General features: G+C 55.9%; 1 protein-coding gene and 1 long non-coding RNA gene across 5 annotated transcripts; both read right to left on the reverse strand.

Annotated features, from left to right (window-relative positions):
* Positions 1–4,524: 4,524 nt before the first annotated feature.
* Positions 4,525–6,081, reverse strand: LOC131412858 (uncharacterized). Its single transcript, XR_009221861.1, has 3 exons — positions 5,481–6,081; positions 4,852–4,948; positions 4,525–4,701 (listed from the first exon to the last, which is right to left on the reverse strand). It is a non-coding gene; the product is annotated as an uncharacterized LOC131412858 (long non-coding RNA).
* A 1,789-nt stretch (positions 6,082–7,870) lies between these two features.
* On the reverse strand, positions 7,871–15,918 carry CPLANE2 (ciliogenesis and planar polarity effector complex subunit 2). 4 transcript variants are annotated; one of them, XM_058552995.1, is made up of 7 exons: positions 15,804–15,918; positions 15,331–15,480; positions 14,974–15,138; positions 13,572–13,724; positions 12,852–12,976; positions 12,374–12,510; positions 7,871–12,131 (listed from the first exon to the last, which is right to left on the reverse strand). In XM_058552995.1, the coding sequence occupies exons 2-7, from the start codon at positions 15,440–15,442 to the stop codon at positions 11,882–11,884; spliced, it is 942 nt and encodes a 313-aa protein (XP_058408978.1). In that variant the 5' UTR covers positions 15,443–15,480; positions 15,804–15,918; the 3' UTR covers positions 7,871–11,881. The 4 variants fall into 4 exon arrangements, with proteins under 4 accessions (XP_058408978.1, XP_058408976.1, XP_058408980.1 ...); XM_058552993.1 differs by having other exon boundaries at positions 12,374–12,525; XM_058552997.1 differs by lacking the exon at positions 14,974–15,138.
* Positions 15,919–17,974: the final 2,056 nt, after the last annotated feature.

A 17,974-nucleotide genomic window follows, 5' to 3' on the forward strand; every position in this document is an offset into this window, starting at 1 on the left:
CAAGAGGGCCTTTAGGGCCCAGTCTCCAACTCACCCCCACCTGGGCCCAAACCCACTCCGCAGGCAAAATTAGCCTGCACCAGGGATCGTAGCCCTCTGCCCCTATTTCCCAATCTCTGACCCTGAATTCCTGCCTCAGCCCCCATTTCCCCATTCCTGAGCCTCCTTCCCAGTCTCTGACCTCCATTTCCCCTTTGACCCTGTATTACCCTTCTTTGCCCCAAACTCACATTCACGATGACTGAAAGGTGGGCCATGGCCTCAAGCAGGAGCAGCCAGATCCCAATGCCCTGTGCCTGCTCAGCCACTGGCAGCCGGTACTCACACACGAACTTATGGGCATCCGGTCAGATTTCCACCCAGTTGTTGATCAGAGCAAACAGGGCCACCAGTGTGAAGGCCACCACAAAGATGGTGATGAACCCAAACTGCAGCACTGGGAGGTAGGGAATGTCAGGCTGAGGTCACCTCCCTTGCTGAGCCAAGCCACCAGGAACCCCACTGGGGCTGGTACCGCTGGGCCACTGCTCACCCATCTCCAGGTATTCATCAAACAGTTCCTCACACTTGATAAGCCCACATTCCTCCTCCCAGCACCCCAGCTCCTGCGTGATCTGGGTGTCCCACCGACTGCCACCAGGCCTTCAGCTTCCTGGGCCAGGAGCTAGGGAAACCAAACAATGCCATTTCTATCCTCCCCACATCCCTTAGAGGTAGGCACCATGATCATTCTCACTTTACAGATGAGGAAACGGACACTCAAAGACCTTGCCCAAGGCTTCCCAAATTGTGAGTGGTGCAGCCAGAGTCAAATCCAGTCTGTTGGACTCTAGAGTCCAGTGCTCTTAACTCTGTGCTCCCTGTGTGGTCATTCTTGGTCTCTGGACCCCCCTCCCCTCCCCAAAAGAATAATAGAAAGCCCTCCTCTTTCTTGTTCAGCATCTCATTTAATCCTCTCAACTCTTTTGGAATGATGTTATTGTCCCCATTTTACAGGCGAGGAAATTAAGGCTTAGAAAGAAGCAAAGCCACAGAGCTTACAAGAGGCAGAGCTAGGACTTGTACCCCTGTCTCCTGACTCTCAGTCAAGAGGGTTTCTGCTTCGCTCTCATAAAAACCCTCCCCACAGCCTGACTAGGCCCACCCCTGTGCCCCTACCCCAGCTCCTGCACTCATGGCAGAATGAACACCATGTTGCTGACCAGCTCTTTGCCCACCATGATAATGAAGAGCTGCTGAGCGAGCTCAAGGAGGCAGCTGCCAGGGCCACACTGTGGTTGGCAGACACAGGGCACCTCGCTCAGGGCTTAGGGCCTGAACACGGGTGGCCCCGCCTCCTGCCAGAGCATGGAGCTGGCCCCCTGCTCCTTGGAGGCCCCAGAGGCAGATCCTGTCCCTGCCAGACCTGAGGGTGTGATGACCCCTACCTCCCCCAGGAGCTGGCCACCTGGATGTACTCACATCCTCGTTCTGCATGCCATGCCGAGCAGCATGCCATACTGACCAGGGTACCCCACAAACCTGTAGGCCCACTGCATCTGTTGACAATGTTCTCTCCCTCTCTGGAGCCTGGCCCCAGCTAAACTCCATGCTGAGGCTGACCCCCTCTCCCAACTCTGCTCCTGATCCTCTGGCCTCCCACCCGCTGAGAGTGAACTTGGGTGACAGGGCTGCCGGGAGGTCTTGCCCCCCCGCCCCCAAAGTGAAAGTGAAGGCATCTTCATGGAGGGTCTGGGTTCTGTGCATCTCTGGTCAGTGTTCTATTGGATGCAAGAGAGCAGGCGCAGCCCATCGGGGCAGCCCTTATGCTCCTGTCCTCAACCCACCTTCCTCTAATGCCAACCATGCTCCCCTGGCCACCCTCATCTGAGAATGGCTGAGCAGACTGGGGACATCAAGGCGGGAGCTGCAGGCTCTGAGGTGCAGGGAGCCCTGCCCCAGGGCTCCCAGTTCTCCACTGATTCCAGGACACCCCTGCAACACCCTGCCCTCACTCACCCCACCTGTGAGCTGCTCAGCAGCATAGACCTGGCCCAAGAGGAGGATCAGCACCAGGTTGAGCACAGTGCTGCTGATGTCGGCAATGTTGCCAGCCCAGGCAGAGTGACGGCCCTATCTGGAGCCCAGCCACGTGGAGTGGTGGAAGGAACCTGAGGATGCCCACAATGGGCGTGGAGCCTGAAACAGGGCTTCCGCCCTCTGTTGCCCCAGGGGGCACTCACTTGGGTCATGAGCACAGGGTTGCCCACGTGGAACATTGCAATGCTGACGATGCTGTGGTAAATGATGACAGACACCAGGAAAATCATCTCCACGCACAGCTGGGGGCCAGCAGGGAGAGCTGTCACAGCTGGAGGGCAGGCCACCAGGGTCCCAGCCCACCCTGGAGGGGATGGTCCTTCCAGAGCAAGGGCCCAAAGCCCCCTCACCATGATGAGGATGGCTGCAGAGCTCGTGAGTAGGCAAGGAAGGCGGTTGTGGGGTGAGAAGTAGGGCTCCTTCAGGCCTGTCAGGGGTTCTGGGCCATCTGCTGGGCTAGGGCAGCAAACTCTGGACGTGGGCACTCCTGTCAGAGGGGGCAAAAGAAATGTGTATCCGGGGGCCCAAGAGGCTGGGTGTCATGACCCTGGGGTGGGGGAAGCCCCCTCCTTTTCCTGCCTGCACAGGGGGCCCTGGAAGTGCCGGGATGAGGTCTGATTCATTTTTGTTTCCGCAGGGCCTTCTCTCCCAGGGCCTGGCTAAGAGCCTGTGGATGGACAGATGGGTGGATAAACAGGTGGGTAGACAGAGAAGTAAACAACAAACGGATGTCTTGTGGGAGAGGGCAGGATAGACTGATGGATGGGTGGGCAGTAGGTGGACAGACGGGTGGGTAAACTGGACAAACAACTGGCAAATCTGTATAAGTGGGTGCACACATGGATGGGTAGATGGGCAGATGGGTGGATGGATGTACGGATGGCTAGGTGTGGGAGCAGATGAGAGAGTAGTTGGATGGATGATGGACAGGAGGATGGATGGGTGGACGAGTAGATGGGTGGATATATTAGTTTATTCTCTAACTATTAACTGACTGCACATGACTCTGCAGTAGATACTGGATATGCCATGGTGAACACACTGGACAAGGCCTGACCCCTAATGGAGTTTACAGTCTAGTTGGGGAGACAGACATTAAACAAATGAACACAAATATGTAATTGTGAATAAGTCCTATGAAGGAAAACTGTTTTTCAGGGATGGTCATTCTGAGGAAATGACATTTTAGCTGAGACCTAAAAGATACTCAGGTGCTAAGTAAGGAGAGAGGTGGAGGGGAAGCATTTGTTGGTGGAGGGGGCAGTGTGTACAAAGGCAGGGCCACGCTTTGGGTCACATGTGGTGTATACTGCACTACTCTAGGAGGCACCATTCACATTGACTGTGTTACCTCAATGTTCCCTTTCTGCTTTCAGTCCTCCAAAATCTGTTTAGCCAACCAATACCTTATATTAAATTCTCTCTGTTGAAATGTCTAGTCTGGATTCTATTTTCCTGTCAGCTCTAACTGTTGGATGAATTAAATGACGGATGGTTGAACAGATGGATAAGTGGAGAGATAGATTAGTGATTCACAGGTTCATTCAACAAACATTTATTGAGCACCTTCTATATGGTAGGGACTGTTCTGGGCCCTGGGGATACAGCAACGTCACATACAAGGTCCCTGCTCTCATGAGCTCACATTCTAGTGGCAAAGGACAGACAACAAACCAAGAAAATATAATGATAAATGCTGTGATGAAAGTAAAACCGTGTGAGGGAGCCTCTCTGGATTGGGTGGTCAAGGAAGGCCTCTCTAAGAAGGTGACATATAAGTTGGGATCTGAATGACAAGACGTAGGCCATATAAAGTCTGGAGGAAGAGGATTCTAGCAGAGAACAGCCAGTGCTAGGGCCTTGGCGTAGAAACGACCTTGTACTATTCAAGAAACAGCAAGGAGCCAGTGGGGCCAATGGAGGAGAACTAGGCAGAAGCCAGATCACACAGGGCCCTGTAGGTGGCCATTCCATCTGAGGATCCACTGGAAGGTTTTGAGTAGGATAACGCAGGATGTGATTTGTGTTTTCAAAAGAATGCTCTGGCAGCTGAGAAAGGATTAAGTGGGGTAAACACAGGAGCAAGGAGACCTGTTGGGGGGCTACTGCAGTGATCCAGGTGAGAGAATGATGGCCTGGACTAGACAGTGGCAGTGGAGCTAGAGAGAAGCAAACAGATTCAGAATCAATGATTAGATGTTTGGATAGATAGGTGGCTGGGCTGGCTGGGTTGGTGAGTGGAATGCTTCTCCCCTTCTTCCCCATTCCAGGCAGGGTTTCTCTTTGAGACCCTAAATGTCCCAATGTTTAACCTCACCAAAACTTCTAACATCCTGATGTCAGGGGAGGGTGGAAAAGTGACCCAGGAAAAGTGTGGGGAGGAGCCAGATTTGGATCCTGGGATGTTGGACCCCAAAGTCTGAGCTCTTCCCAGCACGCCTTGTGGCCTCTGAGAACTCTGGGAAGTGGAGTTCTGGGCCTGGAGGGCTGAGCTGGGCATCACCTCCTCTTCCTGGAAGTCACTGCAGTCCCAGTGATGGACCAAGGTGATGCTCTTGTGCTTCCAGTGCTCCAGGAAGGCCATGGCCCAGAAGGACATGAAGATGCTGAAGAACACAGGCCCTGGATGGCCAAAGAGGTACCCCAGCAGTGAGGGAAGGAGAGGGGACACACTGCAGGGCACAGCTCAGCACTGCCTTCCTAGCAGCCAGGCCCAGGTGCTGGGTGCCCAACACCTACCCACCCATTCCCTTGCTCTCTTCCCTGGCTCACCTTGGCCATGGGGCAGATCTTGGAAATATTCCACATGGCACGGGTGTCATGGTGTGGGCACATGAGGAAGGCACCCCCGCTGGCACAGATCTCTTCCCTATAAGCAAAGGGTGCCCATCACGGGAGGGTCTATCCTCAACCAGCTGGTCAACCTGGCCCACCCAGCCCACACCCCCAACCTCCCCCAACACAGCAACTCGTGCTGGTGTGTTAGTGCCTATGGTGACCAGACCAGAGATAAAGACCAGGGTGCCCACAAGGGCAGCAGGCAGCAGCCAGGCTGTGCAGAAGCCTGAAGTGGTGACAGAAAGCTCGTGAGCCCCCATCTCTGTACTCGACCCCAGCTTCCAGCCCCCACTCATAGTGCTAATCACCTAGCCAGGCAAAGTAGATGGCCACCTTCTCCCCAAAGTACTCTCGTACGTGGTCCAGGGGCTGGTACTTGTGCCAGCATCCCTGGTGGGCCCAGTATAAGTACAGCAATTGGCAAGGGTTGAAGTCTGCACCAGGCACCTGGTACCTCGCAGTGGGCCATAGGGGGATGAAAGGAGGGAGGGCTGCAGGGAAGTCCCAGAATTCTCTCCTGATGCCCCGGCGGCAGGAGAGAGCTGAGCCAGGGACATCTCTACCTCATGCAGTGGGAAGGCTGCAGTATAGACTCCCTTGGCTAGCAGATGGGCAATGCCCATCTCTGTGCGTTTCTGCTTCCCGTGGACTGTGCGGGTCAGGATCTCTGCCACTTGCCAGGGAGAATCCTGGCGTCAGCTCCGCCCCCTTAAGGTCCAGCTGGACCCTCCCCAGGCAGTTGTCTCACCACGAGGTGCCTCTGCGTGTTGGAGAAGTAGGAGTCGTGGGAATCGCTGCCCAGGAATCTGTGAGCAGAGCAGGGGTCAGAAGCCGAGCCCTCTGCCCAATACGAGACCTAACACAACGGGAGTGCGGAAACTCTAGACTGGGGACAGAAGGATGAAACAGGTCAGCTACTAAAACTAGAGAGCCCATCTACACACAAAGCTCAGCCTGGGCTTGATGTGTTCCAGCCAGGTGAGCATCTGAAGGGAAATGAACGGGAGGGAATGAGGGACCGGGAGCCGCTACGACACGGCCTGGATCCCAGAATGCGGAAAGTACAGGCCAGAGGCTTAAAGAGAGTTAGACAGTAGTTGCCTCCCTGGCAAACCCAGGAGGAGCAAACGAGCCCTGATTGGGCTAAGCCTGCTGCTGGCGCCCCGCCCCACGTGTCCAGCTCAGAGCGGCAGAAGGTGCACGTGCAGAAGTCCAGCATGTGTCGCTGTAAAGGGTTGCGCAGGCGCAGGCGCAGGCGACGCAGCAGCTCCGCCGAGCGGTCGGAGTCCGAGTTGGGTCGGGCCTGAGGGTAAAGAGCAGGTAAGACTCCTGGGGAGTCCGGCACGTGGGGAGACTCTGCTCCCAGGCTGACTCCGCCCCAGCCCACCCCTCCCACCTGCGGCGGCGCGCGCAGGCTCAGTTCCTCCGCGTAGAACACTAGCAACTCCCAGGGCGCGCTCAGCTTGGCGAAGTGCACCGCGCAGGCGCAGCTCTCTGTGGCACTGCGTTCCTGGGGGGCGGGGTCTCCAGGTGGGCCAGAGCCCGGAGCCCCTCCCCTCGTGATCCTGGCCGGGGGTGACAGATCCCGTTCAGGAGGCGGGTCCTTGCCGCCTTCAAAAGCGCTTTGACATGCGTTGCCTCGTTTGAAATTCAAACGAGGAGGGAACTAGCACCCCCATTTTACATTACGTGGACATAGACTCTGAGTAGGCCGGCGTCATACAGTAGTGCTTTTTCCCAATTATTGGGCCCATCCAGTGTGCCAGGCCCTGGGCTGAGCGCTTATACACACTGCGCCCATTTAATCATCACAGCCCCTCTATGGGGCTGACACTACGGTAAAGCCTACTTTACAGATGGGGTGCTGAGGTCGCTTGCGCAGGTCACAGAGCTAGTTAGGGGAGCCCGCGCTCGGCCTGTGGGACGGAGCCCGCGCAGCCCGCCCGCGCCGCGCTCACCTCCTCGAGGAGCAGCCCGGCCGCGCGCAGGTTCCGCTGGAACTTATGGCGCCAGCGCCACCGCAGGAGTCGCTGCCGCTCGGCCCACCGCGGGGGGTCGCAGCGTCTCCTCCCACAGGAGCACGAAGTCTGTCCCATCGCGGGGGCGAGAGGGCAGTTAGGAAGGGTCTGCCTCTCCCTGTCCCACTTCCATCCTGGGTGGGGAGCGGGGGGCTGGGTTTATCAGTCCCACTAAAGCCAAAATTAAATAGTTTGCACTGCAACCACAGGGATTGGGGTTGCTTCGAAGGAGGAACTACCCATTGCAAGAAATGGATGAGATGCCGCGGGATTCCTCGCGGAGGGCAGAGAGGATTTAAGGGAGGGACCGTGGGTTGCTTACTCTGGCTGAGGTAGGGGCAAGAGTCTTGTCTGGCCCAAGTCTCACCGATTTTCGTTTTCCCGTCGCGGAAAAAGGTGCCCCTGGAGTCTGGGGCATAAATGCTGCCGCAAGCCGCGCAGACACGGTCGTCGTCCGGGTCCTTGTCCTCAGCGCCATCGCCGTCGATGCAACAGGACGAGAGCGAGGGTGAGAGGACCCGGGCGCAATGCAGGTGCCGGCAGCTTCTCCACCGGCCGCGCTGGGCCGCCCCTCCCTCAGCTCACCAGCCCGCCCACCCTCGGCTAAACAAAGCGCAACCATGGAGGCGCTGTCGGCGCGATCTGCGACCCTTCTCCCTCCCCTTCACCCGCTCTCAGCCCAGGAACCACCAGCACTACCCTAATAACAACAACGGCAAAGGGAACAGCCAACGTTTATTGGGCCCTTAACTTGGCGCCTGGCACGGTGCTAAACGTTTAGGCGCATTTACTTCTTACAACTCAAAGAAGTGGGTGCTACTGTTATCTCCATTTTACAGATGAACACGGGAATTAAAGTGAACAGTCCAAAGTCCAAGTTCTCCTTTACCTTCCTTCTGGACCACCCCCCAAGCCTCAGTCCCTCCCCTTGCTCTCAGGATCCACCCCCCTTTTTTCTAGAATAGAGTTGAACACCAACTCCCCCAACTGCCACTGTCCCAGCCTCCAGGTCTGAGGTCACAGCCAGGGAGGGGCCTGCCCGCCACCCCCAGCTTGGCCCTCTGGGGATTTGCCTACACATAACTCCAACCTGTCCGGGGCCCTGAGCCCCCTGCCTCTATCTGGGCACTCCCCCCAAGTCAGTGCCTGGCACGTGGGGGTCACTGCTGGCACCAGGCTGCCTGGGGAGTAAGGAGATCCAGGGCATGACCAGGAAGCCCCACCCCAACCCTGGACACACCCAAGGCTCTGGAGACCCGCCCAGCAGCCTTTGCAGATCTGGCTCCTGCCTCCTCTTACTCATCCTGGGGCCAGGCACCTACCTGAGATTCTCCTTGTTGCCCTCTAGGCCAGGCTCTGCTGACAGCAAGCAGGAGTTTCATTTAGCAGCTCCACGTGGCCTGGGAAGGGTGGGGGGAGAAGAAAAAAGGAAGGAAAGGCAGAGGGAGGGAGGCGCCAGCACCGTATTTCCCCTCGTACAGGCAGCCCCAGGCTTCTGGTTGGAAAAGCAGGGAGGACCAGGTGGGGGCCTGTGAGGGGCGGGACCCAGAAGACAGCGCTAGGGGATGAGAGGGAAGGATGGTCCAAGGGAGGGGGGTGCAGAGGGCTAAGAGCATCGGGGCTGCTTCACGGCTCTGCAACCTTGGGTAAATGCCTGTCCTTCCCTGGGCCTCCGCCTCTTTGCTTTAGTCTGTTGCGGCTGCTGTAACAAAATACCACATACTGGGTAGCTTATAAATAACAGAAATTTATTTCTTGGAAGTCTGAGATCAAGGCACTAACACAAGCACAGTCGCATTCTGGTGAGGGCCCTCCTCCTGGTCTATAGCAGAGCTTTCTATGTCCTCACATGGTGGAATGGGCTAGGGAGCTCTGTGGGGTCTCTTTCATAAAAGAACTAATCCCATTCATGAGGGCTCCACCCTCACGACCTAATCACTTCCCAAAGGCCCCTAATACCATGAGAGTGGGGATTAGGATTTCAATATATAAATCTGGGGGGACACAAACATTCAGTCCATAGCACTCCCCGTCTGTAGGGAAGGGCTCGGGTCTCCTTGAGAGCCCAGATTGGGGAGGGAAGGGGGGGTGGTTGGGAAGTCCTGACTCTGGGACAAACAGCAGCAGGGCTGGGCCACAGCACAACCCCAACGCCACCCCAGGAGAAGACAGTTCCTCCTCCTACTGGCTTCCCTCCAGAGCCCCAAAGTCTGGAGGCTCCAGGGCCCTGAGGAGCGGGCATGGCTACCTTTTTCCCAAAGGTCCCTCTAAGACCAGCCTAGGGGCACGGTCATCACCCCTTCCCTCCAGGGAGCCCCGAGGGCCCCTGACAGGGTGGGGTGAGTGGAGGGGTATTTGCCTTTGAGCTGCTGGGAGGCTTAACCTAATGGTGAAATTTCTGCCACCAAAATGGGGAGAAGGCAACTTCCTGACTTCCTGGGGCCTTCTGACTCTCCACAGAAGTGGCCTCTGTCTTCAAGGCCCCGAGAGAGGAGCTGTATCTGGAGCCCAGACCCTCTCTCTGGGCAACATGCGTGGGGCCTGCTACATAATTTGCGGTGTCCAGAATTTTGAGATGGCAACAGCAGAGCATTAAACCAGGTGTGGGGCTCCTCTGAGTGTGGGGCCCTGTGCACTGCTCAGGTGGCAGGCCTCCGAAGCAGGCCTGAATCCACGCACGTGTACACACATTCTCTTCTTACTCTCCACGTGACTCTGCCCAGAGACCACCCTGCAGGCATAGCCACCAGCTGCTAGAATTATGGCTCTGCAGCTCCCGCCTCCCTCAGGCTCCCAGTTCTGCCCTCCGTGGAGGCCCCTGGGGGGTAGCCTACTAAATACTAAAGTGGCCTCAAGTCCCACCCCATTGCCCTCCCCGCTTTGTTCTTAGCCAGGGAGACAGCCAAGGGAACTGTTCACCTCTTGGTTTGGGGGGAAAGTGGGAGAGGGGTCGATTCTCTGATGCGAGCAGTGCTAACCAGGAGAAACTGGCCTGCCCTGCCGTGGGGAGGTTCTGGGTTATTTCTCCAAAGCAACCTTCTGGCTCTCGGCTGAAATGGTGCCCAAGAAGGATGTGGAAACTTCCTTTCTGGGGGAGTTTTAAGCCCAGAGATAACTGGGTGGGATGCTGGGTAGCTGGTGTGCACAACACAGGTACCTGTAGCTGGAAGGTCACAGTCGGGCCCAGAGGCCACCTTCACCACGTCTCACCCCCACACCTTGCTCTGCCTGGTAGGGAAAGGTCTACTGGGGCTGAGAACAGAGGGAAACGGGCTGAAACAGAGCTGAACGCTGCAGTGGGAAGGTCTATGGTCCAGGAGCGGGAGCCCCCTGTGGGCTGTGCAGGCTGTGAGGCTTGGGGTCCTGCCCAGGGACATTCCTCCTCTGGGGCATAGGATAAACTCAGGTCTCAGCTCTGAACCTGAGTTGGGGATAAGAAGGTGTTGAAATCAGTCCTTTAGGCGCTGGAAGGGTTGAAAAACCTCCGGGCAGTGCCCAGGGTGGACAGACTGGTAAGTAGCGCCTTGCAGGCCAACAGTGTGCTCAGGAGTGTGAGCAGGGTGGGTGTGTACGAGCCTCCTGTGGTGCCAGGAGGGAGGAGTAGGCAGCGTTTTAGGACAAGTGCTGGTGCGTGTGAGCACATGATCGTGCGTGTGAGTGTGGAGTGTGCAGAGGGGCTGCTTCTCAAGAGGGAGCTCCGAGGGTCAGCTGGCTGACCTAGGCCCTCAGGGCCCTTCCAGCTGGGTTAGACTCAGGACAGGCCTCAGCCCAGGGGGCCATCTATGGGGCTGGATGGAGTGTCATCAGGGAGTGAAAGTATTAGGCCCCCTTTGTCGGCATCCCTCCGCCTCACTTTAGCCTGCATGCATCAGTGTCTCTGGCTGATGGGGCAGGGGTGAGACACAAAAAAGGGCAAGTTCCCTCACCTTCCTGCCCCTGCCCTTGCTGGCCTCCCACAGCAGAGCTGCCTGTCAGGCTCACTCACGCCCTGACCCCGACCTGGTCCGGTCCCTGGCCCTGCCCAATGATGATTTCTGATTCCCGCAAGCTGGCAGGGCCCCTCTCCTAAGCCTAACCTGACAGCTTCATGATCAAGAAAGTACTACCAAGTGAGGGGCTGGCCTCCTGGACACACAGGTGGACTACATTTCCCAGCTTTTTCCCACAGCTCTGTGTGACCACGTGACTGGGTGCTGGCCAATGGAATGTGAGCAGAAATGAGGCACAGCAGCCTAGGCCAGGGCCCTAGAAACCTCCTAGGTGACCTTCCAGTGCACTCATTCCCTGTCTGCTGACTGGATGCTGATGCCCCAGGGCAAACTGGGAAGCCACGTGTTGAAGATCTCAGAGCCTGGGTCTCGGAATGAGTGCGTGGAGCAGAGCCCCCACACCCACCTTCACCTCCACCTGAGGTGAGCACAAGCAAGAAAAAAAACTTCTATAGAGGTAAGCCACTGAGAGTTCAAGGTTTATCTAGAGCAGATGGTGTTACCTCAACGAATACAGGTTCTTGATTAAAGTCACTTGAGGTCCAGGGCCCAGAGGCACTCCCTCCCCCCAATCACCCTCCCTAGGGTGGGTGAAGGGGGAAGGGCAGCAGGAGGTTGTGGGGGACATTTGAGCCCTGGGGCCCTGCCAATACAATTCCTCAGTTTCGAGAGCCTAGACCCCGGGGCGGAGGGAGAAGACCAGAAGTCACCTAGATGCCCTCAGACCTACAGAGCCTTGTGCCCCCACCTCACTGCCATGAATTCTGCCAGACAAGTGCTGCTGGGGCAGGAGCCTTTCAGGCCACCATCCTCCCTGACCAGGCCACTGTGGCCAGTCCTCAGGATGAGATCAATATTCCTGCCCCAGCCTTAGGCCCTGCATCCTGCCCTCTGCTCTGGGTCACCTGAGGGTCAGGAGTGGGGATCACAGGTGCCTGCTCATGATGCCACCGCCCCTCAGCCAGCGGTGTTCTCTGGGGGGTTGGGGAGCAGGCCAGCTGCCACCTGGTCCTGGTGCCACAGCTGCTCCGCCAGGCCGTTGAGCACGTGGGCAATGTCAGCCAGCCCAGCCCGCCCATCCAGTGTGCGTCCATCTGCCAGCCGCCGCCCTGGCACACTCTTCACCCGCAGGAGGGGCAGTTCCCAGGCCTGCCGGAAGGCTGTGAGGTCACGCTCAGGCACGTCCGTGTGCATGTACTGGTCAAATCTATTTGGAAGAGGATTAAGGAGCCTGGACAGGCACCTCTGCTTACTGCCCCATCAAACCCAGCTTTCTCTTTCCTCCCTGGAGCCCCACACCCAGGGTCTGGGGGAGGCCCTGCTGCAGCCTTTAAGATAAAGCCCATGGGGCTGGACCCCACAGATGAGCGGAGGCAGGATTTATGACCCCTTGCTCCGCGCCTTGCCAAGTGTGGCCTCTGACAATCCTAGGGGCCACTGAAAGGATACTTGGAGCCAATGACCATCCTGACAACACCAGGGGCCTCGCCTGTTACTCGGGCCAGCTGTCCGGGGAGGTCTTCAAAGGAGGCACGGTCGGTGAAGGAGAAGAGGAAGAGGAAAGCGTCTGTTTTCTCCTTGCAAGCCTGGGGATGGAAAGGCTGATGCGAGGCTCATAACCTCGGTACCAGAACCCTCCTATCAGCTGCAGGGCCCTGAGAAGTCTTAGCACAATCCCTCCTTTCACAGATTGGGAAACTGAGGCCCAGAGCAGGGAGGGAGTGGTTGGTCCCAGGGCAGAGCTCGGGCTGGGACCCAGTCCCTAATGCCAGCTCAGAGCTCTCCCAGCCAGGGCAGCACCCTCAGTCCATTTATGCCCAATTCTGGCTCCTGCAGACCAGGCAGGCTGGGCTCAAACCTGTACTCAGAAGCCCACCTCAGGCAACCAGCCCCTCCCGGACCCACCCAGGCCCACCTGCCTGCTCACCGGCAGCATGTGATCAAACTTTTTGAGCGCAGACTCCCCGCAGTCCCAGAACTCAAAGCGGAACATGACGACACGGTCACTGGCCTGCAGCTTGGCTGGCCAAAATACCACGGTGGTCTGGATGCCTGGGGAGGCCGGGGTTAGCCACTCAGCATGGGAAACATGGAGGTGGAGAGGGGTAGGAGGCCAGGAAGGAATAGGAAGAAGAGATATAGCCCTGCCCTTGTGGGTCCCCAGTCTGACAGTGAAGGCATAGTTGCTGACCTGGGAGAATTCTCAGTCTGATGGAGAAACCGGCCTGCCCTGGAGGAGCCTAGTCTACTAGGGAGATGCAGCGATGCAGCCCTAGCCCCAGCTATGAGAAAGCAGTTTCATTCGTATGGACAGGGGGACCCAAAGGTCCCAGGATGCTGGAGGATGCTGCAATGTGATGGTCAATTAGCATCCAGTGGAGGGAAAGAACAAAGGAAGATTAGGGTTTCCTGAGCACCTACCTTGTGCCAGCTCAATGCTAAGCATGTTGCCACAACTATATCTAGTACCAACTCCGCAAAAACCCTGTGGGGTTGGTACTGTTATCCCTATTGGATAGAGGATCCAATGTAGGCTCAGAGATGTGAAGTGACTTTCCAAGGTTGCAGAGTAAATGTCAGGGCTGGTCACATATCCCAACTTATGTCTTTTCTCCACCCCAGGGAAGGCCTCCAAGGATGGACTCACCGGTGGTCTCATGGTGTACCACGGGCACCTCCAGGCCAGCCAGCTTGGCCACCAGCGCCGTCTTGCCCACGCCACTCTTTCCAGACACGAAGATCTTGTAGCTGGCCGTGTCTATGGCCACGGGCGGGGGCAGCACTGGTCGCTCGAGCAGGCCTAGAGTAAGGAGGGAGCTAGGTACGGTCAGGGGGTCAACTTGCACTTGCCCCATCAGACCCTGGGCTGGACAACCTTATCTCAAAGGTCGTTTTCAGTGTCAACCACCCATGGTTCTCCATACTCATTACAGAGGCCTGGGACACAAGCAGAGTAGCTCTCTGAGAACACCTGTGCTCTGTGAGCTGGGCCAAGGCCCACTCCAAATAATACCAAATTATTTTTAAGTTCGATGCATGAGATGGTTTTCATTGATATCATTATCACATGTTCTAGATTTCCCACACGTGAAAACAAAGTTTTGCATAATTCTTTCCTCAGTGGAGAAATATCAGCCAAAGTATTTTCAATTACTATAAACTTCTTTTTTTCATTTATTTATTTATTTTTTTTGTGAGGAAGATCAGCCCTGAGCTAACATCCGTGCTAATCCTCCTCTTTTTGTTGAGGAAGACCGGCTCTGAGCTAACATCTATTGCCAATCCTCCTCCTTTTTTTTCCCAAAGCCCCAGTAGATAGTTGTATGTCATAGTTTCACATCCTTCTAGTTGCTGTATGTGGGACGCGACCTCAGCATGGCCAGAGAAGCGGTGCGTCGGTGCGCGCCCGGGATCCGAACCTGGGCCGCCAGTAGCAGAGCACGTGCACTTAACCACTAAGCCATGGGGCCAGCCCTACTATAAACTTCTTAGAATCAATATGTTGACATCTTTATGAATATTTTATTTTATTTTACTTTTTTTCTGAGGAAGCTCAGCCCTGAGCTAACATCCAATGCCAATCCTCTTTTTTGTTTTTGCTGAGGAAGATTGGCCCTGGGCTAACATCTGTGCCCATCTTCCTCTACTTTATATGGGATGCCGCCACAGCACAGCCTGACAAGCGGTGCGTCAGTGTGCACCCAGGATCTGAACCTGCGAACCCTGGGCCGCTGAAGCAGAGCGCGCGCACTTAACCGCTGCACCACCGGGCCAGCCCCTTTATGAATATTTTAAATTTAAAACTTGCAAAAAAACCTGTTTACATTATGACACATCTGTAGGCATTAAGACCTGAAAGTCCTAAGTTATGGGTTGTCCTCTCATTCTCTGGTCTTAAGCCTTCTAGCGCTTTGTCTCTCCTGCCCAGAGCTGGACCCTCTGCTGGCCTGTCATCCCAGCCCTGCCTGGGTGAGTTGGCTTCATCCTGGGGAAAATGAGTGTCTTATTCTGGAGACAGCAGGATATGGAAAAGGCTTGTCTCTACTTACTAGATCTTGGACAAGTCTGTAAAACGTGCTGTTGAGAAGGTTGAATGGGAGTCCATTGTGTCAAGTGCCCAGCAGAGGGCCTGGCGTGGGCTGAGGGCTCAGTCAACAGCTTCTCTGGTGACAGTGGTTCCCGGCAGGGTTTTGGCTGTTTCCATGTTCCTGGCTCTGACGATGGAATTAGCTCTAAGGCTATTTGGGGGTGGGGGCCCCAGGGATAGGATTTGCAGGGGTCCCCAAGGCTGAGTGCTGTGGAGCAGGTCCGCACTGCCCTGCTCCTCTGCTCCCCCCAGGGAGTGACAGGTGACACTGTTCTCCCTAGGGAGTGACAGGTGACAGCCTTTGGGGGGGGTCACTTACCAAACACCCGCCGGCGGTTCTTGCGCAGGATGCAGGCCAGGTACTCCTTGCCCTCGGTGCTCTCGTGCCAGTCTGGGACAATCACCGAGCCCGTGGCTGGTGGTCTGGCCATGGCTGGGCACCCCGACGGGGTAGGGAGATGGCAGGATGCTGAAAGTAGGGGATGGGAGAAGGTGACTGTCCTAAGCTGAACCTATGATCCCTCTTAACCTGCCCTCTGACTCTCGCGTGGAGCCCCAGCTCCCTCCTTGGGGAATGGAACAGTTATGGAGTCCCACCCTTATTATCCCGATTGGCAATTTTGGAGTCCAAGCTCCCTTTCGCTGTCCTGGGGGGTTACATACCCCTGTCTCCCTCTTATTACCCAGAAAGTGCAATTCCATATTCCTTTCTCCCCCATATTGCTCCCTGGGGGACAGCCATCCCATTATTGCCCCGGAGGGCATTCACACAGCCCCTCTCTCCCTTGTCACCTCCAGGGGGTGTCACACAGCCCTGCTTCTCCTTTACTTCCTCGATCCGGACTCCCGGAGCCACCCAGCCCTCATCAGCAGCAGTTCCCGTGGGCGAACCGGCCCGGGGGACTGTCTCTTTAAAGGCCCGCCCCGCGCTCCCCGCCGCCCAGCGCGCCGGGCCTGCTTCCGCCCGGCCTGCGTCTGGCTTCAGCGCGCGCCGCCAGCCGGGGCGCCAGTGCTTGAGACGCAGTGGGGCGGCTGTTGCCATGGAGACGCGGGGGGCGGGGTTGGTCTCTCCCTCATCTGCAGCTACCACTGCGCAGTGACACCTTGCATAGGGCCTTCCCCTCTGGGCCGTGGGTCCTCTTCTCCATTGCTCATTCCGATCCCCAAATCCCCCTTCTCCGGGAGCCTCCCCTGGCTCTCTGTGCTTCAGTTTCCTCTTCTATAAAGTAAAGGTAAAATACTATTACCTCCTACGGTTCTTTACAACAGTGCCGGTCCATAGCAGTGCTCCAGTTTACTTATTATTGTTGCTATTTTTACTTTTGTTCTATTAATCCTGCTCGGCAGGACCTCAAGATGAGTTAAACACCTCTGGCTTCACAGATGGGGAAGAAGCAGCTCAGAGAGCTCAAAGGACTTGCTCAAGGTCTTAAAAATGAGTCAGAGGCCCACTGGATTGGACCTTCCAGTCAGTCATTTATTGATTGATTGATTCATCCCATTCATTCAACAAATTACTAAGCACCTACTATGTGCCTGGTGGTTCTAGCTGCTGGGAGTACAATGGCGGGTGAACAAGAAGTCCCTGCCCTCCTGGAGCTGATGTGTCAGCACTGAGGCCGTGAGCCCTCTCCACTGTTCCAACGCTGGGCACTGGGCCTGCTGCCCAGAAGGTGGATGCCCAGTAAATGCCCGTTAGTTGGTGGGTCATTACTGAGAGGTCGTCTGTCACACTTAATTTTTATCACTATCTTCACAGAAATAACCTTTGTTGAGTGCCAGACAGTGGGAGCTTCACAGAGGTTACCTTATTTAATTCTGTAAACAAATGTGTGTAGGAAATATCATGACCCCTCTTTTGTTTGACAGTGAGGAAAGTCAGAGACAAGGTGACTGTCTGAGGTCACACCACACAGGTGGTCACTGGGAAAACTAGACTCAGAAGCCAGGGTTCGTGGACTCTGAAGTATGTATTTGTTCTGCCAGATTGGGTCTTGTGTTTTTAAAACTTTGCCCCCAGCCACTAGGAGGGCTGTTCCTACTAAAGCTGAAAGCAGCCAGAAGGCCAGGAACTCACAAACCATTGAAGCCTATTATGTCCAAGGGGGTAGAGGGGATGAGGATGTGTAAGACAGGGCACTTGCCCTCAACTTGCTTCCACTACAGATAAGCCAAAATACAACAAATAAATACCCATATTGCCAGGTTCCCCTTCCCGCAGTTCTTACCACATCTGCCCAGGGTCAGGGCTATTCACATCTGTGTGGAGCTCTCCGTGGACCAGGAGTGCTCAGTGGCAGGGCTCAGATCTGACTTATGTCTGGTTTCCAGACTTCACATCCAGCCCTGCCCTGGCTCGGCTCGTGGAGGGCTCAGTGAGAGTGTAAGGAAATGAAGCAACTTGGCACAATGAGCTTGCCAGCTAACTTGGAGGCCAGACAAGATGTGAATTCCTCTTGGGCACAGAGAAGGAGGCTGGTGGTCAGAGGAGCTGGTGGCCACAGGGTTAGGGGAATCAGTCTTCACTGCCCCCAGGAGCTCATGGAGAGGACACTTCAATGAGCTCGGGAGCCTGGTCAAAACATGGATTCTTGGGCTCTCTCCCCCAGAGATTCTGCTTCAGGGGGTCAGATGGGTCTGTGAGCCTGGGCATTTGCCAAGAGCACTGGGCAATCTGGAAATTCAGCTCTGTATTAGTCTGCTTGGACAGCCATAACAGAATACCACAGACTGGGTGGCTTAACCAACAGAAATTTATTTTCTCACAGTTCTGGAAGCTGGAAGTCCAAAACCAAGGTGCCAGCAGGGTTCGTTTCTGGTGAGGCCTTTCTTTCTGGCTTGCAGGCAGCTGCCTTCTCACTGTGTCCTCAGAGGGCCTTTTCTCTATACATGCATACCCTTGGTGTCTCTTCCTCTTTTTACAAGAACACCAGTAATACTGGATTAGGGCCCTACCCTTATGA

The sequence above is a fragment of the Diceros bicornis genome, chromosome 13 (genome assembly GCF_020826845.1).
Source record: "Diceros bicornis minor isolate mBicDic1 chromosome 13, mDicBic1.mat.cur, whole genome shotgun sequence".
NCBI lineage: Eukaryota > Metazoa > Chordata > Mammalia > Perissodactyla > Rhinocerotidae > Diceros > Diceros bicornis.